The sequence below is a fragment of the Rhineura floridana genome, chromosome 3, assembly GCF_030035675.1.
Source record: "Rhineura floridana isolate rRhiFlo1 chromosome 3, rRhiFlo1.hap2, whole genome shotgun sequence".
NCBI classification, from domain to species: domain Eukaryota; kingdom Metazoa; phylum Chordata; class Lepidosauria; order Squamata; family Rhineuridae; genus Rhineura; species Rhineura floridana.
This window is the reverse complement of record NC_084482.1, coordinates 86,758,075-86,783,399: the sequence shown is the minus strand read 5'-3', so window position 1 is coordinate 86,783,399 and position 25,325 is coordinate 86,758,075. Positions and strand designations below refer to the sequence as shown.

Here is a 25,325-nt window from a genome sequence, read left to right as displayed (position 1 = left end):
TGATAGTGCTATATCAATAAAAACATTTTCAGCGAGCAGAGCCTACTGAGGAATTATCTTCAGCTATTAGCTATTCAAAAGGCTAGAACAGAAGCAGCCATCTCCTTACTTGACAGCCATAACAGAATTGTGAACACTCCATGAGGTGAACTCCACTGTGGATTTCAGCAGCACTTTTCTGGAATCTCAGTGGCTGACAAAATTATGGCAGGACTATGCCAGTGTAATGTGCTGTTTATCTACACAACTACATTCACAGTGTTATTGGACTTCAGTAGCAGTGGCCCATACATTTTTATATCAGTGTGAAATAAGCACTCTGTTGCATACAGTAATGTACATGGCTCTTGGATGGATCTTTTTTTAAGGGATTTTTGTGCAAAAGATTTTCACTTAATTTTTTTTGCACTGAAAATCTTCTTTCCTCTACTAACCTAAACACCAAAGTTTGTACAGTTCTGCTTTAACGAGGTATGCCATTAAACCATGACTAATCATACTTGTTTATATTTCAGAGTTATAGGTGCCTTTGCATCAACATTTGCACCCACCCAACCATGTGTGGATCTTTGAGGCTTTGTTTAAATATTCAGCATTGAAACAGCAAATCATAAGGACAGAATAACTTAAATCCACACAGTATCTTTAGCCTTGTTCCATCTCTCTCTCTCTTTGTCTGAAAGCTACATTTTACAGGTATGGAGCCAATTACTTTTAAGGTGTGGGCATCTCCCAATAGCTAAAGGGCTTCTATGCATATCCTGCCAGATCTATTTTCTCATTACAAAGGTTTAGCAATAACTAGAAATTTCCTCTGTGTGGACAAGAACACAGCAGGCAGGATATAAGAAATAGCTAAGCCTGAATTTAGGAACACCATTGACCCAACCTCAAAGGAATGTCTGAGCTACCTAAATTTTTTCTGAAGTCCCTCTTCTGTCATGTGCTTTGTTGTGGTCTCTTCCCCGCTCAGGTGCGCACTGTCAGGAGCAAAAAAGTAATTCCAGAGGTAGTGCTGAGAGCAAACTTTATCAGGGTCCAACAGTTTCATATTCCAATCTTTCCTCAAATGTATTCAGATCTATCACACTACACAATTAAAAACTCAAATGATTAAAATCTCATTTTAATGATGCCTCCCCCCAAAAACATCTGGGTGTGATTCTGCAGTGGTATGTATTTTCCAAACACCACACACACATAAGATCTAGCTTAAAAGTAATATTAGGAGAAAAATCTTGATTTTATGAAGAAAACCAACACACACAGCTGCAATGATATGACACAGATACCCCAAAGCAAGCATCTTTTAGAGTTCAACTGTAGTGCTTTAGTAAGAATAAGAAAAGGGCCTAGGTTGCAGTTATTCATAACATTATGGGTCATCTCAGAGTCTGCAGCAATTAATCTTTAAAAGACTGCACACTTCCATACCTTACCATTTATGGTAATAGAAATCTCATAATAAGGGAGCTAAGCTGAAAGTCCAGCCCCAGCAATCAGTGCAAGGAAGTTTTGTATAAAGTAGATTTTACAGCTGTGGATTTGCTGCTTGATTGCTAATATGGAAAAGGTTTTCTCTCATTGGGATCTGTCAAAATATTTATGAATACAAGACCTTCCGAAGAAAGACCTTCCCAATTTCCTAACAACTGTAAGTATTACTTCAGAAACGTTTGTTTTCCTCCTTACAGTATAGGTTTGTTTTGTTTTGTTTTGCTTGCAGAACAATTCTAAATTTCTTGAACCATTTTCCCTATCTAGATACAAAACACATTTTAGAAATGTTGCAGACGGTCATTTTTTGAGTAAATGACAACAGAAGTCATAGGAAGAAATGCTTTCCTGAATCCTATGCTTATATAAATTGTATAGTGACCACAGGGAAAAACCTGAATAATTTAGCACCTATTATGTTAATACCTTGTGGACTGACTACGCAGTAGGTAGACACCATTGTAAGAGTCAATGCTCTAGGTTTGTTTGAATGAGCATCCTTTGCTTCAGTGGCTAAGTTTTCTTAAGGAACTCAATGAATTCAATATTCACATTCCTCATTTAATTTTACAGTGAGTTTGTAGACATAAATTTTAGAGTCAAAATACTGAATGGAAGAAGCTCTTTATTGGGATTAATGGCTGGGAATGAACCAGAAGCTACCTTGGAAGTATGTTTAGTTTGGGTTGGTTTTTCTTAAAAAAACAACACATTTTTATTACACACACCTAATAGATTTTGATAGAGTGGGTTAAGAGATTTAGGCTTCAATCTAATATACGCTTTATATGGGAGTAAGTCCCACTGAACCCAATTGAGCTTATTTCTGAGTAGACATGTATTGGATTGCAGCCTTAATAAACTAGCCTGTAAACTACCTAGGTATATTTATTGAAGGGCAGCACATCAGTTTATAAAGCAAAATGAAGTAGTCAGTGGAAAAATAAGCAAGACCAGACCAAACCAAATCAAGACAAAAGGAAGGCGCAAAGAAAAGCCAAACCAGGTTGGATGAATCTATCAGGTTTTTCTAACTGAAATTATCTCATTATACATTTTATTGTTCTGGTTTCATCGTAGACATTACTTTCTCATTGCTTTAAATTATTCATTGTAGTTATGTGGAGAACCATTAAGTGTGGCAGTGAGACTTTATTTAAACTCTATGCCGATATTTAAAATTTAACAAATTTCTATAATTCTAGCAACAAAAAGCTTCCTCCAGCAGCTGTACACAACAGTGACCTGTTGGACTGCTAAACAGTTTGTGCACATGCACAAAACCTAGACGTAGGAATGAGCAGACCACAAATTTTTCTACCAGTAACAACTAGCAAAATCAACAGAATATTAATTGGATACATGCAAGCTTCATTTAAAAAATGCTCAGGGTCTAACTGCACATTACACACATTACTGAACCAATCTTTTGGGTTTGGGTTTGTTTAGGAGCAGGATCCTTGTTCTGGAACAGAGCAACAGTGTGTACTGGGGGAGGGGAAGTGCTCCAGAATCACCCCAAGCCACATTTCTCTCTGCAGGTCCCTAAGCACATGTTGGTGGGACAACAATTTGGAACAAAGTAGTGGTGATGAAGGGGTTCATTTCTTGCCTGGTGCTTCCCTACCCCACTCCTCCAGTTCCAAACATGTGTTCACAAGGCCAAATGCAAGTTTGGATCTGGAAAGGAAGCAGCTTGTAAGCAATTTGGAAGCACATCCACCCTCCCCACCATCATGCCTTTATTATCCACCCATTTAATATGCCATATTGAAAGATTTCTACAGACATAAGCCCACATATGTTCTTATTAAGGCCTATCTGTTGGCCAGGCTATCCTTTGTATCCCTGTTTGTAAGAGCTGCTTTATGGGGTTGTTAAGAACACATCTAGTAGGGCGTTTAACAGAGATGTTAAAAAAATTCACCATATTAACGGATTTTATATTCTGAGTCACTATGAATCTACTAACATACACAGAATGTGGATCAACAGGAGCCTTCTTCACATGTTAGGGCTTCTCTCCCCACAGGCAATGAAAGCAGGTATATAATGTGTATACATGACTGTGAGAAGGCATGGTTCTCAATCATGCAGAGCCCTGCCGCTGCACATATGATTGTATGCACAGACACACAGGGCAGATTTGAATCTCAACATGCAGAGGCAGAGTACGATGCCTCCCACCATCTGTGTTACTTCATTGTACATGCAAAGGTTCCAATGTGTGGGAAAAACCAAGGGTATATCTTAAAGTCCACATGTAGGGCACTTGCATCCACAAACCAAGCTTTTGAAACCTACCTACATCTCCTTGCCTCAATGCCTCCTGAAAAATCAAACCTGAAAACCACTATTTTTTCTAAGCCAATTTCTGGGATAAGGAGCTTCAATTGGAAGGTAAAATGGGAGAAATCTTCATAAAAGTGGGCTGGGGCTCACAGAGGTAGTTTGAGGTAAGGCCACCATACTACAGAACTGGAAAGGATTTTAAAGTCGTCCTTCATTCCAGAATTACACATGCAATTTTTTCGTGCTGCAGTGCACAGAAATAGCTTCAAATTACTGTAGGTTGTGTCCATCTACAGCCCAATTTATGCAGAGGTTTCTTGACTTGATGTTGTACAGGAGAGGCATTGAATATAAACAAGTATATGGCCAGTTCAAATGTATAAATTGGAGCTCAAGAGATGAACTCATACTGTTAGATCCTAAGCAGTGAAAAGATGGGAACAAGGTTTACCAAGTCAGAAATGGTGCAGATCAGGGGAAGGGATAAAAGATATTGGCAGTACAAGGGATGCAGAAAGAATATTTCTAGTTTTCCTGAAGAAGTTATTCATGCACTTTTAAAAGGTAATCTTCTCATTGCCCTTTCTACAAATGGATATAGAATCTAGGACTTCCTATTCTTATTTCATATTCTCTTTATTCTTCTTCTCACAGGCCCAGCATAGAGCATCTGCCTCTCAATGTTATTTTCAAAGATTTGCCCCCACATGGTCTTAGGAATGTTCATCACTGCTCGAAACCCCAGTAATCAGGTATGGCAGCTCATGTTGGTTCAATATGATGACTGGTTCTTAAGAGTATCAAGGGACAGCATCTGAATTACAAGGAATTGCTTCACTTGAAATTTGTTTTTCAACTTTGCAGTGTTCAACACTTCACAGTTAAGTGAAGAAAACTCCTAAAAACTTTTGCTTCTGGATAATACTAACCAGAAAGATGAAAAGCTTTCTTAACCTTTGAATATTCAAAGTAATCAACGCTTCTAATTTTCTTCTGCTAACCTTGCAGTATGATACACTGGAAAAAGAGGATGTTACTACTTATCCTTTTCAGTAGCAAAACTCGTGAGAGTTTTAGAGGGACACAAGACATTAGTATATTTATTTCTAGGTGATCTTGAAATTATTATTAATTCAATTTATTTCATGTATTTATTTATTTTAAAAGGTATTTTATAATACCGTCCTCTTGCAAAACATCAGGGCAGTGTACAACAACATCAAAACAATATAAAACGATCATAAAAATGACTGGCTACTCAAATTGGCACAAAAAAGTCTTCCAGAGATGCCTGAAAGTCAAAAGTGAGGCTGTCTGCCAAATCCTGAAAGAAAAGCCTTCCACAACATGGGATGGGTCACACTAAATGCCCAACTTCTGGTTGAGAGCAGTCAGGCTTCTGTTACATGCAGGACAACTAACAGTGCTCCACTGCATGATCTCAGTGACCATGCTGGGATATAAGGGCTTAAGCAGTCCTTAAAGTATTCTGGTCCCATGTTGTTCAGGGCTTTGTGTATCAGCCCAAGAACCTTGACCGTGGCCTGGTAGCATTTGGGCAGCCATTGCAGGTGGTTTAGTAGAGGTGTCACATGCTGTTGGCTGTCTGCCCCCATCAGCAGCCTAGCCGCTGCATTCTGCACCAACTGAAGCTTCTGGACCAGACCCAAGGGCAGCCTTACATGGAGTGCAAAGGAGCCCAGGGTGGCAAATGATGGAATAAGTTCATAAGAGGCAGCATTATATCCCTAAGTATTCAGTCATATGAACACTTGCATCTTCATATCAATGGTAATATCATGTTGTAATTTTGTTCATATGTTCCAGTTGGAACATTTTTATAACTGTAACTGTTTTTATCATTGTATATTTATATTGTTTTAACCTGCCCTAGGAACTTTATGGTGACGGGCAGGTTAGATAAATAAATAAACTCTACCCCCCATTAATCACTACTCACATGAATGGGCATCAAGCAGGTAGTCATGAGCTGCGCTGTGCTCCTGGCATCAGGCACACTGCTCCACCCCAACTCTGGACAGCCACATGTTGCAGTGGTCATCTGAAAACAAAAAGCCTACATGCAAGCAACTCGTGTGTGTGTGTGTGTGTGTGTATTACCTTAATGCTTTGCTGATCTGAACCATTTCAGAGAGCTGTGATCTTAAAATCCAAATGATTGTCATCTTCTGAGGATGACTTGCATAACACACACAGATATTAAACAAATCTAAAACACAAAAACATTAAAAAGCATACAACAGCAGATTGGAAGCAATAAAAACATCACAATTTTAGCAATGAAAAGCCCAGGAAAAAGTCCTGACACCAAAAAGATAGAATTGGTGTCACATGAGCCTTCCAGAGGGGAAAATTCCAGAAACAAGGCACCATCACTGAAAAGGCCCTCTCAGTTACTACCCATGCCATATCTGATAGCAAGAGCAGCATTGGATGATGATGATCTCAGTACATGGGCAGGTGCCCCTTCCAGGACTCTGGTCCCTAACCATGTAGATTGGAGCTTTAAGAAGTTAGGCACCACCAGCACTCCAAGTCATGCTCAGAAACAGCCTGGTCACAAATGTAGCTTTTTTTTTTTTAAAGAAAATATATAATATGTCTGCCCCTTGACCCCTGTTAAAAACCTTATAGCTGTATTTTGAACTCACTGATGTTTTCAAAATAGTGTTCAAAGGCTGCCCTACTTGCAGAAAAGCTGAGCTGACGGAGGTGGTCTCGGGTGTACTGTTGAGATCCCCCAGACTGTTGGTTCTGGGGGATGTCAACATCCATGCCAAGGCCACCTTATCTGGGGCGGCTCAGGATTTCATGGTTTCCATGACAACCATGGGACTGTCCCAACATGCCATTGGCCCAACACATATAGCAGGACATACTCTAGACTTGGTTTTTGCAACTGGACATGGAGATGGTGATCTGAATGTGGAGGGCCTTACATCAGTCCCTCTGTCATAGACAGATCACTGCTTGCTGAAGTTTAGACTTACAGCAGCTTTTCCTCTCTGCAAGGGTGGGGGACCTATGAAGTTGTCCGCCCCCAGAGATTAATGGATCCAGATGGTTTCCAAAGGGCTCTGGGGAGTTTTCTGGCTGATAGGGCTGGCACTCCCGTCGAAACCCTGTTTGAACTGTGGAATACAGAAATTACCCGGGCGGTTGACATGATTGCTCCTGAGTGCCCTTTCCTGTGTAGCGCTCATACGGCTCCATGGTATACACCAGAGCTGAGAGCAATGAAACAATATAGGAGACGGATTGAGTGCAGATGGAGACGAACTCCTGGTGAATGCAATTACACACTGGTAAGTGCCTATGGTAAGCTATATTTAGGGGCAGTGAGGGCAGCAAAAAAACAATATTTTGCTGCCGCTATCAAATCATCAATCTGCCACCCAGCGGAGCTCTTCAGAATTGTCCGGGGGCTATTACACACTAGCCCCAAGGACATGGTAGAACCATCTGAGGCCTGCTGTAATGAATTTGCTAGGCACTTCCAGGATAAAATCTTTAGCATCCGCCAGGACTTAGACTCCAGTGTTATAGCAGGTCAATCAAGCGGAGTATCCAGAGCACAGCCTTGTCCTGATTCCTTGGATGAGTTTCAGTTGGTACAGCTTGAGGACGTTGACAAGGTGCTTGGACAGGTTCATGCAACCACTTCTGTGCTGGATCCTTGCCCTTCTTGGCTAATAAAAGCTAGCAGGGATGGAACAGCCGGCTGGGCCAGGGATGGAACAGCTGGCTGGGCCAGGGAAGTGATTAATGCCTCTCTGTGAGAGGGGGTGGTCCCTGGCTGCCTGAAAAAGGCAGAAGTGAGACCACTCCTGAAGAGACCCTTCCTGGACCCAGAAAATCTTAATTATAGGTTGGTAGCAAATGTTCCATTCCTGGGCAAGGTCCTTGAACGAGTGGTTGCAGGCCAGCTCCAGACACTCTTGGATGAGACAGATTATCTGGATCCATTTCAGTCAGGTTTCAGGCCTGGTTTTGGCACAGAAACAGCCTTGGTCGCCTTGTATGATGATCTCTGTCAGGAGACAGACAGGGGAGTGTGACTCTGTTGATTCTCATTGATCTCTCAGCAGCTTTCGATACCATCAACCATGGTATCCTTCTGGGAAGACTGGCTGAGTTGGGAGTGGGAGGGACTGCATGGCGGTGGTTCCGCTCCTACTTGTCGGGTCAGTTCCAGAAGGTGGTGCTTAGGGAACATTGCTTGGCACCCTGGACTCTCCAGTATGGGGTTCCGCAGGGGTCAGTTCTGTCCCCCATGCTGCTCAACATCTACATGAAACTGTTGGATGCGGTCATCCGGAGCTTTGGAGTGCATTGCCATCAGTATGCTGATGAGACGCAGCTCTATTTCTCCTTTTCATCCTCTTCAGGTGAGGCTGTCAATGTGCTGAACCGGTGCCTGGCTGCGACAGTGGACTGGATGAGGGCTAATAAACTGAGGCTCAATCCAGACAAGACTGAGATGCTGCTAGTGGGTGGTTCTTCTGACCAGATGGTGTATATCCAACCTGTCCTGAATGGGGTTGCACTCCCCCTGAAGGAGCAGGTTCATAGCTTGGGGGTTCTCTGAGAACCATCTCTGTCACTTGAGGCTCAGGTAGCCTCGGTGGCACGGAGCGCCTTCTACCAACTTCGGTTGGTGGCCCCACTACGTCCCTATCTGGACAGGGATAACCTGGCTTCAGTTGCCCATGCTCTGGTAACCTCCAAGTTAGATTACTACAATGAGCTCTACATGGCGCTGCCTTTGAAGACAGTTTGGAAGCAGCAGCTTGTGCAAAATGCAGCAGCCAGATTGGTAATAGGGACCAGACGACTCGAACATATAAAACCGATTCTGACCCATTTGCATTGGCTGCCTGTATGTTTCTGAGCTCAATTCAAGGTGCTGGTTTTAACCTATAAAGCCTTACATGGCTTGGGACCACGATAGCTGATGGAACGCCTCTCCCGACATGAACCCACCCGAACACTACGTTCAACATCCAAGGCCCTCCTCCGGGTGCCTACTTGGAGGGAAGCTGGGAGTGTGGCAACAAGCGAGAGGGCCTCCTCAGTGGTGGCCCCCAAATTATGGAATGATCTTACTGACGAGGTGCGCCTGGTGCCAACACTTATCTTTTCGGCGCCAGGTCAAAACTTTCCTCTTCTCCCAGGCATTTTAGCTTGTGTTTTTAAATTCTTTTTAAAATTTTTAAATTGTGTTTTTAAATTTTTTTGTTCGTTTTAAAATTTGTTTTTAATATTTTTAATTGCTGTAAACCACCCAGAGATGTTCAGCTATGGGGCGGTATATAAATGTAATAAATAAATAAATAAAGCCTGCTCTGAGAAACAACAGGATGAGGTTCAAAGCCTTTCCTCATTTCATCAAAGCAACTCATTTGGAGAACAACTGTTGTCCTTCCTCATAAAAAGGATAGGAGATGGAAGGAGGCCACATCCCTGGCTCCATATCATTTTCCTGCTTCAGAAGAAAGACCACTGATTGCCTTTGATGCACTCACCTTAAAACAATTTGTTGATGGGGAAGAGGCAATGGCTATTGAGACACTGAGGTTCACTGCAGGTGGAAGTTCATCATTAATGTGGAATTTACTTTCCGACAACCAAACCCCAAAGAAGAGCACTCAGTTATTCTGCCAGGATCTGGTGTGGATAAGATATATCCCAGGAGAAAAGCCTACTTTAATTCATATGATTTCACAGTAACTTTCATTGAATATTACACAAGTGCTTCTGTTTGCTGGATTTATTTTGTCTAACTCTCTGCTCACAGTAGGTTCAAATGACACGGTACTTAGTGGCTGGCAGACTGACTCTCTGCACAAGTACACCCATCATAGCTATAAATAGGTTCAGTGTTTAGATGACCACAGGGATACTGCAAAAGTACAGTGTGAGTGAAAAATAGAGCCTTAGGTGAGGCAAAATGAATTGTGCCCCACAATCGCCCCCATCACCACTATATGCATTAGGCAAATGTTTTCAAGAACAGATTTGCCTTCATTCTTAGAGACAAACCTAACAACAAATGTGTGAAAGCAATTAACATCTGTTTTTAGCAGTGCGAAGAAACTTGAGGAGCTGTTGAACCATGGGAGCTCTCCATATCACAGTCCCAGCAAAAATTGTCTTGCAGAAGCTGCTACTTGCATTTCAAGGGAGGGTTGTTGTGATATATTTACTGGTGCTAATGGGAACTTCCTCTGAAATGCATAAAAAGCATGTCTGCACATTAACTGCATTCATGCAACTATTATCACATCTAACTTGACCCACCTTATTACAGATGAACACAGAAAATGAGTCATGCTTGCCTGCACTCGGTATGTGTCTTATTCTTCCAAAGTGTAATAGTGTACAAGCCTCACGAATCAGACAGTGAATGAGGTATGAACCACTGACCACACAAACTTGCATTACTATCCCTGACAGGCCTGCTGTAGCCACAAACGGAGCATGCTAGACACACACAAACTCACAGAGATAATAGATGTGTGTGAGTGTGAGAAGTAAAACTCCAAAATAAACCCAATAGGATGTGGAAGGCAATTGATGCACACACGCACACATATATCTACATTGGTCTGGTCTTCTGACATTTGGTTTCTAATCTTATCCCTAAATAGATGAAATCCATTCAGTTATTGGTATTCCACATGCTTTTGGGTTTATTTTGGAGTTTTTACTTCTCAGAAAACAAGTATTCATAGATTTGTTTTTTTTAAAAAAATGCAATTCTACACGTTGAAAATGAGTTTACAATTACATTGGACTATTACAATGGTAAAACTGATTGTTTCTGTTGTTTCATTTTTTACACAGAGATAAAGGCCACAAAATCCATCACAATAAATCATGTTGGGGAAAAAGCTGGTGACACAAAAACGAGGGGAGACCAGAGCACTCTGCCTGGGCTTGGGAATGGTAGCATGCTCAGTGATGATGTATTTCTTTGTTGAGATCACCATTGTACCATTGTACAATAGAAGGTAACTGGGCTTGTTTAATATGCACGTGTGTGGTTTTCTCTTACAGCATTCAGAACTATTCCATTATGAACCAGGTATTCTGGGTATCAGTGCCACAACCAGCTAGTTAAGTCCATTTGGAATTTTAAATGTTGTGATCTAGGTCTACTTTCAATATCGATAGTGATGAAATTTGCATTGTTCAAGAATGAGTGAACATCTTTCTCCATATGAAACCGTGTACGATGCGTATGGAACATGCCACAGAAGCCAGATTTGTGTAATTTGCACAATTTCTTCTTTTCAAAAATGGAAGAGAAACCACACAAATAGGTTTCCAAATTCCCATTAGCATTCCTTATTGCAGAGGAGAAGGGTATGTACCTAACACCTCCTTCACATCAACTGCATAATTGGCTGTATTAAGAATATGAGCCTAACCATGGATAGTTCTGGACACTAATGTGTTCTCAGAATTGAAATTCTATTTCACTTAGGAAGCACTTAAGGCTGGATGTTCATTGCCAACCTATTCATAACAGACCTTCATTGCTAAACATGCCTAATCAACCCATCTGTAGACAGAAATGTAACTGGGAATTCACATTGGTTAAATGGCAGGAGCTTTCACTTCTGGAGCAGATAAATGCATTTATCCTTGTTGACATAGTTGAGATCAGGGCAGTCATGGTGTTCCACATGATGACAGTGACGATGTTTCTAGCGGGCCATAGTTAACTAACAAATATTGGGCACAGACAGTGAGCTGTCCATGCTTTGAATAAAGAATCACTCTATTTATGGGTCTGTCATTTCATGAACTATACATCTCCCTCTCTTTTTTCAAATATTAGCGCCAATTTGCACAAATTCCACAAGAACTTATGATAGCATCTGTTTAGAGGGTTTAGGGAATATGCTCCTATAACAAAAATGACTAACTTTAACAATAAAAGCCAGATTTCATGAGGGGGTAGAAGAGACTAATACCAGAAGCAAATGAAAATCTGCATGCAAAGCAAATGAAAACCTCCTGGTGCTCATTCATGCAAACATCCTTGTAAATGATTAAGGATGAACCAAGCTGTATGTAAATTGGATTATTTCAACTCTGCCAAAAACATGCAGTTATACAAAATGTAGCAAAGGAAACGTAAGTGCAACAGCAACCACATTTAATAGGGGATACTTTTTGCCAGTGCCTACCCACAAACCACATGATAATCCCCTGCATTCACAACTTGATAAACTTTTGCATCCTCAACTCTATTTATGCAAGGTGTGTCTAACATCTTCACTGTACAACTTCCAGTGCATGCTGGAGATGCACTTTTTTACCTTGGCCTTCGACAGTTAAGGTATTTTGTTTTGTGGGAGTCACCTCCTTTGTTGAATTTATATTGTGCTGTTCCATTTTGAATGGGTTTATGCCTTTTATAATGGTAATGATTTTATCTGTTTTTATAAATGTATTTTCTATTGCTGTAACCCACCCTGCAACCATACAATATATGGATCTCTTCCAGCTTATAATATCAACTGGCAACTGTCACATATAGAATTGAGGATGCAAAAGTTTATCATATACCAGAATGCCATACACCACATTTTACACACTGCTGCAACACTTCCCACAATCAGGTTTATCAATAAAATAGTTTCAACACAATTGTAAATTGACCCTCATCTTAGAGTTAATAGCACTGGGTTGCTTAGAGTTAATAACACTGATAGCGCTAAGGAGATCATTCCATCAGAGCAAACATTTCTGCTTGCCCAACAGAACAATCTCCTCCTCCGTGTGCTGTTATAGAGTTCTCCCAACCCTCTAGGGCTGATTGGGGAAGGACACAGAGGGTGCGGGGGAGGAGAAGGGAGAAGTCCCATTGCGCTAGCGGGAATCCTTGTGCTAGCTTCTGCTAGCACAATGAGTTAATTGACTACAGCCCATTGAATTTTGATAAATGTATAAATTACACATTTGCCAAATAATTCGTCAACAAATATTAAGATTCAGTTTTTTAGAAGTACTGCTTACTGCAAAATTTGCAGAAAGTGACATTTAAAATACTTGCCAGGTTTCAACATGAAATGCATAACCCAAAATAAATGGAGTACTTGAATAATTAAGTAGCGCACAGTGCATAGGAAAGCAGTGACATATTACATTTAAAAGCAGTGGGTGGTCTGATTTGTTATTGCAGTGTCTGGACCAAAGAAAGTGTATGCAAACTGATGAACGCGAGCATCAAGGAAAAAGTCCACTGTTCATACAATGAAGGCTCTGGTGATGAGAATATTTTTCACTATCCTTGTCTGGAAGTCCACGTCAATTTGACACTCTTTGGGCAGGTGGTAATGCTCTATCACACCGAGAATACCATGGACAGAAACCCCAAGGTTTGAATGATATTTATCAGAAATCTTGATACTAAATCTCTAATTCCACAACTATTTAAGAGGTACCAATCCAAAAATCAAGACATTCTCCAATGCATTCACTTGATACCACTGGTCCAGGGGGACAGAAGCAATAGCACATTACATCAGGAAGTCTGACTGCCAGATTTTCCCAACCCTGGGCCAGGTGAGGCTAGATCTGAGATGCAAAAAAATAGGGCAAAAAGATAACTGTCTTTGCTATTCCAGATAAATGATTACTTTTTTTGCAGCATGCATCTCTTCTTTCATACTACACAGCCTTTTAATTGTGTAGAATTTCTAAACTAGGGTCAGGGGCTTCATAATCTGGCATATTCCAGTACTATGCTGGACCATACACATGCATTGCTTGCTCACTCAAGATGTATAGCCCAGAAGTTAATTGTGCAGATGCTGAGATATGTGGCCTATAAATGGGCCCAGGTCCTTTTAAATACTAGATTGGCTGTATGGCCTGCTTTCTTATGGCCATACCACTGCGCAGGGATGGGGGAGAAATTCAGTTCACAATTAAAGGTGATTCACACTTTCAGAAATAATACACAAACCAAAACGCAGCCAGCCTTCAAAATTCACACTTCTCTGAATTTTGCAAGGCAGTTCTCCTGTCAAATAATGTATACAAAATTACCATCCTGGGGTAAGGTGCCCATAAAAATACATATATTAGTGAAAACAGCATATTGTATGTATTGTTTTAGAAGAAATGGATTTGCAGAAATATCTATTTTAGGCAAAACTGCATATAATTATTTTTATTGTACAGTAAATCACTTCAACATGCCGTACTCCAGAATGCATTTGCTTGGTGTGAAACACAAAATGCCAGAATCTGCAGTTATTTTAGACGTATAGTCCAAAATTCTGCAAGACAAAAAAAAGCTAAAATATTTCTTTTCATTTAAAATGTTTTGGCTTTTTGGAATTGTGCAACAAATATTTAAATAATTCATGCACACATTTTAAAAACCAGAAATGCATAGTTCCTGTGACATAGGAGTTATAATGGGAATGGTGGAATTTTCCCTTTTTCAAACATCAACTATTACATTCCAAAAACTCACAACTCCCGCTGGAATTCAAATAGAACCTGTGCCCAGGATTACAAACAAGTCAGAGTAATAGCAGAGCAAAACTGAAGAAATCTGCCCATTCCTACAATATGCTGGACATACAGATTGAGATCAAATACTTGCAGTTTCAGTCAGACAGCAGCAGCCATCAATGGTAGCTTTAATTTTTTCCCAACGAGGGAGTAATTTTCTACATTCACTTATTTTGTTTTAAACTGTATTTGTTACTCGTTTCAGGGTTTTATTGTAACTCATAGTCTTGCAGGAAATCATTCTATTTACAATGCAGAACTAGAATTCTCCAGATAAAGCAAATTTCCCTAGTAGAGAGTTCAACACTTGCTCCAAGGTCATGAATAATTGCTTACATATTCCTTTTCAAGTACACAAGGACAATTAGAAAGAAATATGATTCCACAACACTACTCATTCATAATAGGATTACTTCTTTTAAATAGGTGTTTTACAGTTCTCCATCAGGAATGCTGCACTGCTAGTGCAATTTTTAAGTACTGTAAAACATTCAGAGGAGAACCTTTTTGTCTTACATATATTAAGTAAAATGTTGCCGTGCACTCACTGATCTTAAGCTGAAATAGAACTTTTAATGCAAAACTAGAAGTGTTAGCACTCTCTCCAGTTTTTTAAATCAAGTAAAATTAAATAAATAGTAAACTTTTTATTATAACAGAATCTTGGGTGGTTACATACTAGGAAACAGGTTTACACCACTTGTCAAACGTTTCACAATTCTTCGCTTCTTTAAGATAGAGCTCTAGTAGCAGGAGTAGGCAGCATGGAAGGACGTTGCCATAGAGCTGCTCTCCCAACAGCAGGGCAGCGGCGAGGTCAGGACTGCACAAGCACACCGGTGAGAACACCAAATTGGCTCTGGCAGTGCACCCATGCAATTCTGACCTCACTGCTACCCTGCCGTGCATTATCCAAGCAAGCAGGAGTGATATCGGGTGGGTGGCTCAAAGGACCCAAGTTGAAACTTAGATGTGAGCTTCCTACCTTGAACTTTCTTTTATGAGTACTCAAAATTCAAGGTAATCTATATTGTATAGTGGTTAAGTGTTGGGCTGGAACCTAGGAGACTAGGGTTCAAATCCCAACTCAGTCATGAAGCTCACTGGGTGACCTGGGGCCAGTCACTGCTTGTTAGTTAACCTACCTCACAGGGTTGTTATAGGGAAAACTTGGCAGGGGGAAAGCCATGAATACTGCCTTGGTCTTCTTGGAGGAAAGGTAGAATACAATAATAAATAAATAAATAAATAAGTTTGAGAATGGAACTCCAACAGCACTTTTTGCTCACCCCAATGAAATCTAATGGAGCCACTTTAGTTCATTAAGCTTGCATGTATGTGTGAAGAAACTCTGCAGGAGGCAACATTGGCAGTGGGGAAAAGAAGCCTGAAACACAGTGAGGACTAGCAGGGGTCATTCCCTGTCTCTCCCTGAGTCCCGTCCCATCCTCACTCCACCCCAAAAAACCATACAGGAACTAATGGCTCCAGTACTTTCTTTGGGGGCAGGAAACAGACAATAGGTGTAGAAAGTTGGGGTTGATGCTGAAAACCACCCCCACAAGTAGGGTAAATGTGGGGAACTGGCATTTAGCCTGCCCCTTTTTTGCCCTACAGCTCTTTTCCCCATCCCTCAGTGACTAATGCCTTCACTCATTCCTTTGGGTTTTCCATAGGAGGCTGACTTTTAACCTCTATCTGAAATGTCATTCCCACAGCCATCTTTCTCAATCTCCATAGGAGCCAATAGTTCTTTGGTCATTTGAGAATGCTTTCTGAAATGAGCCCTCAGATTAGTTGAGTTCTTCCACTTTGTTTCAAAAAGAACTCAGTTAAATTTAGAGTTGTGAAGGGGAGCTTTTGGAAACTCACCCATCCCTACACTCATATCATGCTATTATGTATATTAATGATGTAATGCACAGTAGGCTCTTAATGGCGGACAGCAATACTGGTAGCAGCATTGATTGAGGATGGTCTCAGGGGACTGCTAATTGCAATTAACTGGTATCCTGTGTTTGTTTGTTCCTGCAGTGCTCCTATATCCCCCCAAATATGGAAAGTGACAGTGAAGTTCAAAAGCATGTGGAAACAATAAGAGACAATTTCAGAAAGAACGAGATATTGTCTTGTTATTATGACCCATCAAGAAAAGAAGCCAGCGTCATTTTAGAGAGATTTTATTCTCCAGAGGGCCTTTTCACCATTTTTGTCTGGCCAGCGCTGATGTTGATTGGTGGAGTCCTGATTATCATAATGGTGAAAATAAGTCAGTATTTTTCTGTACTCTCTGCTTCACAAAACAGAACTGTTTTATAGCATATCCCAACATCTGCCTATATTTTATGTATACATCTGAGGGAAACTAGAAACAATTCTCAAGTTTACACTCTGTGGTTTAATAAGACAGGGGGGCAAAGGGGGACACAGATAAGATTCACAGTTGGGAGCCATCCTGATGATACTTCTTGAGACTCATCATTATGTTTAATTGCAGAGGGATCTTTTGTTCCTGTTTTTGGTTCTATATAATATAATAAATATATTACATTAAATTATATTAGGTCAGAAATCTGGGCAAGGAAAGCAGCTATATTTTCACATGCACAGTTACTGAAATTGTGGATCCTCAGAACATGTTAGTGTTGTATAAAAAACAGCTATTATCATGGGCCAACTCAGCACAGATGTGCATGTAAGCAGGTGCCCAAGTCATTCATTGTATCCTGTAAAGGCTAATTAGACAAAAAATAAGAAGCTATTTCACAAAATGTAGTAAGAGACAAAAGAAATTTCTTCTCCTATCATGCCTGCTCCCAAAAAGCCCAAAAATGAATTTTGTATGTCAAGTGACCAACCAAATGTTGGGAAGTGGCCATCCTTTATTTTGCTACAGCCAAATATATTATCAAACAGTGCTGCATAGTGACCTTTTTTGTTTGTATCACTGAGTTATCCAGTAGGAAAGGCGGAGTCAATGTTCCCATCAGTGCATGCACACTATTCCTTATTTAGCTGCTGAATGTGTTTCATCTGCTACCTCTTAAAATTCATACTTATTTTGGACTCATCTGGGGGTTCCAGGACAAAAGTCAAGAAAGTCCAGGGCATTTTTTAAAGGAATTGTTACTGGGGGTCCATGTTTTCATTCAAATACCTTGCATGTGGAAGCCTCCCTACTATGTGCAAGCCCAGACATTTGGATCGAGGTGAAAGTGGTTTAAACGAACGGGGGGAAAGTGAGAGTAAATATAGCCCTGCAATTGCATTTACACAAGTTACTAGCCTCGCAAATTTCTTACTAGCCCACCAACCCATCAGTAAACGCATGAACTAAAAAGCAAATTAAACATCTCTACAACTCTGATTTCAGGACTTAAAACACAAAAATATATTTGGGGATTGTTTTCGTTTTGCAGTAATTTAAAGGAAGTATTTAAAAAACAGCATAGTGCACAATAAAAACTAAAAACACTGAATCTTCTAATGGCACAGCTTTAAGTTAAAATATTGTTCTGGTTTTAGACAGGACTGAAAAGAAAATTTGTTACCTCCTTTTTATATCTTGTAGTAAAAGAGCAATGCTTTACCTTTCTGCAAAGGAGGGTTTCATTTCCCTCCAGCAAACATCTATTTAGAACCCAATCTGAATTTGTGTTCTTGGTCCATTGATTAAATTTTATGTGTCCATTTTGGTCCACTGGGTGTCCAAAAGCTAGGACTGGGTGTCCATTTGGACACACAAATATTGCTCAAAAATGCCTTGAGAAGGCCTGAATATCATTCTAAACTAACAGTCCTGTACATCTGCATAACATTGTCAGCTATTAATAATAATTTATTACAATACTTCAGAAGTCATCTGTTCGAAACAATGCACATGAATTTAGCAAATAGCTAAAGTCTGCAAAATCCTATGCAGACTTACATAGGACTAAGAAAATCCCATCAAATTAAGTAGGACTTGTTTCCAGATAAACACCCACAGATTGCATTGTTTAACCTCTGTTTGTTCCACTGCAGTCTGGAAGTGACAATGAAGATAAGAATACACTAAGGCATTTTGCAAATCATGCACTTTGCATTGCAAAAAAACAAGTGAAAAGAAAAGGCAATCCATGGGCATCCATGCAAAAGGGTTAGCAGACAAAGCGTGGAATCTTGGGATTGTACTGGAGAACCCACTAACTAGCATTTCCATAAAACATCTTTACTGCTTTAATGAAGATTTACCAACAAAAAATTGTCATGGCAGAAGTGGGGGGGGGAGTTTGTAAGTCATTCTTTCTTATTATTGCGCATTAGTCATCACTGCTTCTTTTCCCTGATGTGTAGCTTCAGCACCATTTTTAAAAAAATATAGGCATCTGCGGTCAAACAGGACCACATAAGCCAGGGGTGGGGAAACTATGGCCCTCCAGATGTTGGACTACAACTCTCATCGGCTCCAGCCATCATGGACAATGGGAGGTAGAGTCCAGCAACATAGTCCAGGACTACAGATTCTCCTTCCCTGACATAGGCAACAAGATGATGCCGTATCAGCATTAAGACAAATCAGGTTTCGCTACAGTAGTAAAACTTTATCACATTATCCCCCATTAGGCACTGTGTGTACATGTGTGTTAATATGTAGGCAATCACACTAACACTGAATCCTTCCTATCCTTGCCCTCCTCCATGAATATGAGAGCAAAAGGTATGAAGTGAAGATCCTCATGTACTCAACTCACAGAAACTCCCCACATATTTTAAAACTCTGGAAAATCATGCCCTTAAGATGTGGGGAACTTATATAAAACAGGGTGATCCCACTTCACATGCTTGTCCTATAACTCAGGGAGAGCAACAGGGATGGTGAGAAGGGTGGGTAGGTAGGTGCAGCTAGCATATTCATTCCCACACAATCTCTCACCAAAACATAATGCCTGAAGAGGCCTAGGGAGGGCAATTCTGCCTTACACCTAATGGACAAATATTCTTTGTATGGAATTTAAACATTTTATGGACATCGCTTAGAAATTCTGAATATTAGGTGCTATATAAATAACTTTCGGCACTTATGATATGGCTACATCCCAATTCCAAAGGAAGGGGATCCCAGGGAAAGCAGTAATTATCAAACTATCCCATGCAAGTAAAGTAATGCTCAACATTCTACAACAAAGGCTCTTACCATATGTGGAGCGAGAAATGCCAGACATCCAAGCTAGATTTAGAAAGGGAGGAGGCACCAGATATCATATTGCAAACATACGTTGGATAATGGAACAGACCAAGGAATTTCAGAAGAAAATCACCCTATGCTTTATAGATTACAGCAAAGCCTTTGATTGTGTAGATCATGAAAAACTATGGAAAGCTTTAAAAGAAATGGGGGTGCCACAGTATCTGATTGTCCCGATGCACAACCTATACTTTGGACAAGAGGCTACTGTAAGGACAGAATATGGAGAAACTGAATGGTTCCCCATCGGAAAGGGTATGAGACAGGGGTGTATTTTATCATCCTATTTGTTTAATCTATATGCAGAACGTATCATACGGAATGCAGGATTGGACCAAGATGAAGGAGATATGAAAATTGGAGGGAGAAATATCAATAATTTAAGATATGCAGATGACACTATACTACTAGCAGAAACCAGTAATGATTTGAAACGAATGCTGATGAAAATTAAAGAGGAAAGCACAAAAGCAGGACTACAGCTGAACGTCAAGAAGTCTAAAGTAATAACAAAAGATTTACGTAACTTTAAAGTTGACAATGAGGACATTGAACTTGTCAAAGATTATCAATACCTCGGCACAGTCATTAACCAAAATGGAGACAATAGTCAAGAAATCAGAAAAAGGCTAGGACTGGGGAGGGCAGCTATGAGAGAACTAGAAAAGGTCCTCAAATGAAAAGATGTATCACTGAACACTAAAGTCAGGATCATTCAGACCATGATATTCCTGATCTCTATTTATGGATGTGAAAGTTGGACAGTGAAAAAAGCAGATAAGAGAAAAATCAACTCATTTGAAATGTGGTGTTGGAGGAGAGCTTTGCGCATACCATAGACTGCAAAAAAGACAAATAATTGGGTGTGAGAACAAATTAAACCAGAACTGTCACTAGAAGCTAAAATGATGAAACTGAGGTTATCATACTTTGGACACATCATGAGAAGACATGATTCACTAGAAAAGACCATAATGCTGGGAAACACAGAAGGGAGTAGAAAAAGAGGAAGGCCAAACAAGAGATGGATTGATTCCCTAAAGGAAGTCACAGACCTGAACTTACAAGATCTGAACAGGGTAGTTCTTGACAGATGCTCTTGGAGGTCACTGATTCATAGGGTCGCCATAAGTCATAACCGACTTGAAGGCACATAACAATATAAATACCTGAAATAAATAAATGGGCACTTGTATAAGTTTCACACTTCACAATCACCTTCTTAAAAAAATCACCTGAAAAGGACATGGGAGATTTTACAGAAGAGTCTGAAGTTTTCCATGCAGTGCACCCACTTGTTTCAGCTCAGCCATATTTCTCTCTCACCCCATTTGTTACTACAGAAACAAATGGATGCCTATGTACTCCATTCTGTTAGCCCTTAAAGAAAGCACTTTTAACAGATCTTTGTATAATCACATCATATATCAATCATTAAAACTTCAGGACTCACAGACACCATATTTGACAGTGTTGCACAGAGCATGATTTTCAATTTGTGAGGGATCAGCAGCACAGGGCAAAGCCACATGAAACTACCACTGTACTACTCTAGAGTGTCTGAAAGACTCAAAAAAAGTCATTGGGGAGAGGATAAATCCTTATGTTTTAACAAATCTGCAGACAGTAAAATGCACACGTTTCAATGAGATTATCCAAGATGCAGTTTCTATCTGTGTGGTTGTTTCACCAGCCTTGAAGCAAGCGCTATAAGCAACTCAATGTACTAGCAAAGTACCTTGATGCACCTTGCAGCTATTGTCATTACCTGTGCAATAAACTAATGTTTATAGCTTCATTGCTCAGTGAACAACAGCTGTGTGTCCATGTGCTGCCTAAATTCCTAGCAAACAAACACACACACACGTCTCTTTTAAAAAGCAGAGTCTAAATTCACCAATAGGCAAAAAATCTTGCAGTTTAAGAACATACCTGTCCTTAAAGTTTGTAGGCCTGAACCCAGACTGGAATGGGTCAAGATAATCTGTTTCATCCAAGTGTACTTGCAATTGCTGTGCCACAACTCTCTCAATCATCTTCCCTAAGAAGGGGGTATTTGTGACCGGTCAATAACGGTCACAAACCAATGGGTCCAGGGTGGACATTTTTAGGAGCAGTCGGATTCACCACCTCTTTCAGGGTGCCTGGAACCACTCCCTCCTGCAATGATGCGTTGAACACACCCTGGATCCATTTGGTCAAACCCCCTCGGCAAGCTTTAATAAGCCAAGAAGGGCAAGTGTGGAGAGGACACGTTGCTGGCTGCATCCATCACAAGCACCTTGTCCACGTCATCAGGCCGCATCAACTGAAAATGTTCCCAAGAAGTTGCAGCAGACTTCGTACTGGACACTTCATTAAGGACTACAGCAGATGTGGATGGGGCATCTAGACTGCTATAGAGGCAAGAAACTTTACCCTCAAAGTGCCTTGCAAACAATTCACAGTGGGCATCCAAAGGGTCTAAGACTCCATTTCCTGGAGTTGATGTCAACACACCCCTGACAATATGGAAAGCTCCACTGGAACGCTATTTGAGGATGTGATGGAGGCAGAGAAGCAGGTCTTCTTCACCGCCCTCACCACCACACAGTAGACAGTTATGTTTTACTTGTTCCCGATCAGCACACCTTTCACCACTTGCACTCTAGCTGTCCTCTAGCTTCTTGCATTGCCCTTAGCTCACTGATGTACCAAGGTGCAAATCGGGCTCTACAATGCCGGGCAGGGCACTTGGGAGCAACCGTGTCAAGAGCCCGACATGCCTCACTGTTCCACAGAGTGACAAGCGCTTCAACAGGGTCACCTGGGAACTTCCCCAGGACATTCAGGAATCCAGTGGATTCGATTAGTCTTCGGGGCAGACCATCTTAATCTGTCCACCACCCCTGCAGGGAAGGATCAGAGCCGTAAGTCTAAGCTTCACCACAAAGTGGTCTGACTATGACAATGGGGTGACATCCAGCCCCTCATCACCAGACCACCCCTTCCTTCATCTGGAGCAAAAACCAAGTCGAGGGTGTGCCCTGCCCCATGGTCACTGAAATCACCCAGGGCTATTTTAGTGAAGTTTCCTATAGTAAATCATTCTCTTTTGCTTCTGTTTCTGTGAATATGTGAAGAAGCAACACTAAAGAAAAGGTCCAAAAATAATTGTGGAATAATGGCATTAACGTTCTGCAGAATAGTTTCCAGTGGACATGAGTAGTGTCTCAGTTTCCACAAGATAAAACAGTGGGAGGTGAAATATATTCTAGCAAAAATCTAGGTGTGCTCTATTTTTAATTTACTATGCCCACCTTTCCTTAAGTGGAGTAGTTTAAGCATAGCAGTCTGAAAACATGCATCTTGGGCAGGCCAAGTTTGTTTTTTTCCCAACAGCTACAGTCATTGCTTAAGTAGCAACATATTGTAATCAGTCTGATTTTTCATCAAACTGCAGTTTCAGATTCAACTGTTAATGTGCCCAAAATAGAAATAGAGCATAACCTCCAGTATGAAATACAAAAGGCTGTCTTCACCATCATATGACATTGACCAATAAAAAGATTTTTAAATTAATAAAAATAAATTTGACACAGATTTCTAGGATGAATAATGAGAGAAATAGATTTTTCTAGGTTAGATTCTCTGTAGAAACAGTAGTAACATAGGAAAGAAGCAAAGTAAGAACAACAAAGGTACAAAAATGTAACTCTCCATCTTTGGAGATGGCAGGGGTTGTCACCACTCACCATATGCTCAGAAGCACGTTACCAAATTCTTCCAAGCTACACAAGAAGTGGATTGGACTGTGAAAGACCAACCCAAATTGTGTTTACATTTTTACAAATTTGTAGGGCAGTACAATATCTCAGAGAGGAGGTCAGGTCTCCTGCTCCCCTGGTGCATTTACTATAGCTGCACAATTTCCCTGCTTTTTAGAGTTTAATAGATATTTCTTTTGGATATAGGTTAGGTTAGGTTATTGTTTATTTATATACCACTTTTGGGCCAAAAGGACCCCAAAGTGTTGAACAACATTAAAACATATTACAAAAAACAAAAAATTACATAAGAAATAACGAGTAAAAAATATACAGGAAAAATACAATACCACAAAAACAATGCAAACACGATGCATCAAGATCAATTCAACAAGAACAAAGTGAAAAACATTTGCGACAAAAACAATGTTTTCTCTGTTTTCAAATGATGCATAGCATAGTATAGATAGCATAGAAGTTTATTGCGGTCATAGACCCATATTTAACAAAAATGAATACAAATTACAATTAAAAAAAGTTAAAATCGGGGTCGAAGATAAGGAACAATTCACACATCTTTGCTTAATTATACAATATATACAATACGTATTATTCACAGAGGATAGTAGCACGTTTCTGCTGGGCAGCATATACAAACTTGGCAACCTGAATAGTAATATATTTGTCCAAACCAGAAAGGAGAGAGGCAATCATAACATCAGAGGGTTTGTATTGGGCATTCATCATTATGGGGTTTAAAAACTTATTACGAAGCTGAGAATATAAAGGACAAGAAAGAAAACAACAGCCTGATCATTTCTTTCAAATTGTTCCAGCATCACACCCTGCTGGTTCTCAAAAATAAGTGAATAAAATTAAAGAGCAAAGATCACAGTTTAATATCATAATCGACAAGGTGTGTCCAATATTTCCAGATTCACAGTTGCTGAATTAACCAGCTGCTCTTTAAAACATTGTGGGGGTTCTCAATAATCCTGGGTTCAGCTATAGCTCAGGTATTTGATCTTCTTTTTGCGCGGCCACACACTGTGCACAGAAAATCGCCTGTTGTGCCAGTGGCCTCGGTGGATGGAATTATCTATCTTTTTATTATTGCCGGTTAAGCAATGCAAATCAAAACAGCACACCATTCATGTTTAATTACACTGGTAATGCTCATACGTCTTACATGATTAGCAGTCAGAAAGAAAGATACAGCCACGTATGAGTTGTTGCTTTCCCCAAATATCTAAAAGTTTATTATCAGAGCAACACCACCTCCTCCTCTGAGCAACTTCCATGGCTTTATTTCAGTGTTTTACAGTTGAGGGTATAAGGTGTCAAGAAGCTCAAGAACATTATTTCACAGCTTCAACGTGTGAAAAAACTATATATTTAATTGTTATGATCAAACAAGGTGACTGCTTCAAAAGGTGACAAATTTCATGACATTTCCCTCACGCAGGAGGTTTTCATGTATAGAAACTGTGTGTAGATTTACAGTATGCAATTATCACATACATCTATATTTTAGTAAAGTTTACAGTGAACCAGATACAACTGTGTAATCATTAAGAGCAACAATATACACAAGTACAGGTTTTATGCCACTTCCTGAATTTGAATTTAATTTTTTAAATGCCACCACTCATTGAAATAGATAATCAATAAAACTTACAAACACATTAAAGTCAGGTATTAAGGGTTGTATCCATTGCTAGTCCTACTCAGAGTAAACCCACTGAAGTTAATGAATGTGACTATCTTAGGTTCATTAATTTCAGTGGGTTTACTCCAAATAGGGCTAGCACTGGATACAAACTAATGATAAAAATCTAAAATTGCTTCTGTGTCTTCAGTGTAATCTCCACTGGATGGTCAGTGTAACCAAGAGATGAAGTGCAAAGCAGGCTTATGAGGCTGGTTTTTTTAATGCAATAAGTAGTAGAAGTAATATCCCTGTAAGAATTCTGCCACATCCTAAAAGCAACTCGGAAAACAAA

The 25,325-nt window shown here is 40.1% G+C and overlaps 1 protein-coding gene across 1 annotated transcript; it reads left to right on the top strand.

The window, feature by feature from the left end:
• The first annotated feature begins 1,496 nt into the window (after positions 1–1,496).
• Positions 1,497–25,049, top strand: KCNMB1 (potassium calcium-activated channel subfamily M regulatory beta subunit 1). The gene is made up of 5 exons (XM_061616814.1): positions 1,497–1,654; positions 4,444–4,541; positions 10,657–10,823; positions 13,007–13,202; positions 16,384–25,049. Exons 3-5 carry the CDS (start codon positions 10,690–10,692, stop codon positions 16,666–16,668), a joined length of 615 nt encoding a protein of 204 aa, XP_061472798.1. The 5' UTR covers positions 1,497–1,654; positions 4,444–4,541; positions 10,657–10,689; the 3' UTR covers positions 16,669–25,049.
• Positions 25,050–25,325: the final 276 nt, after the last annotated feature.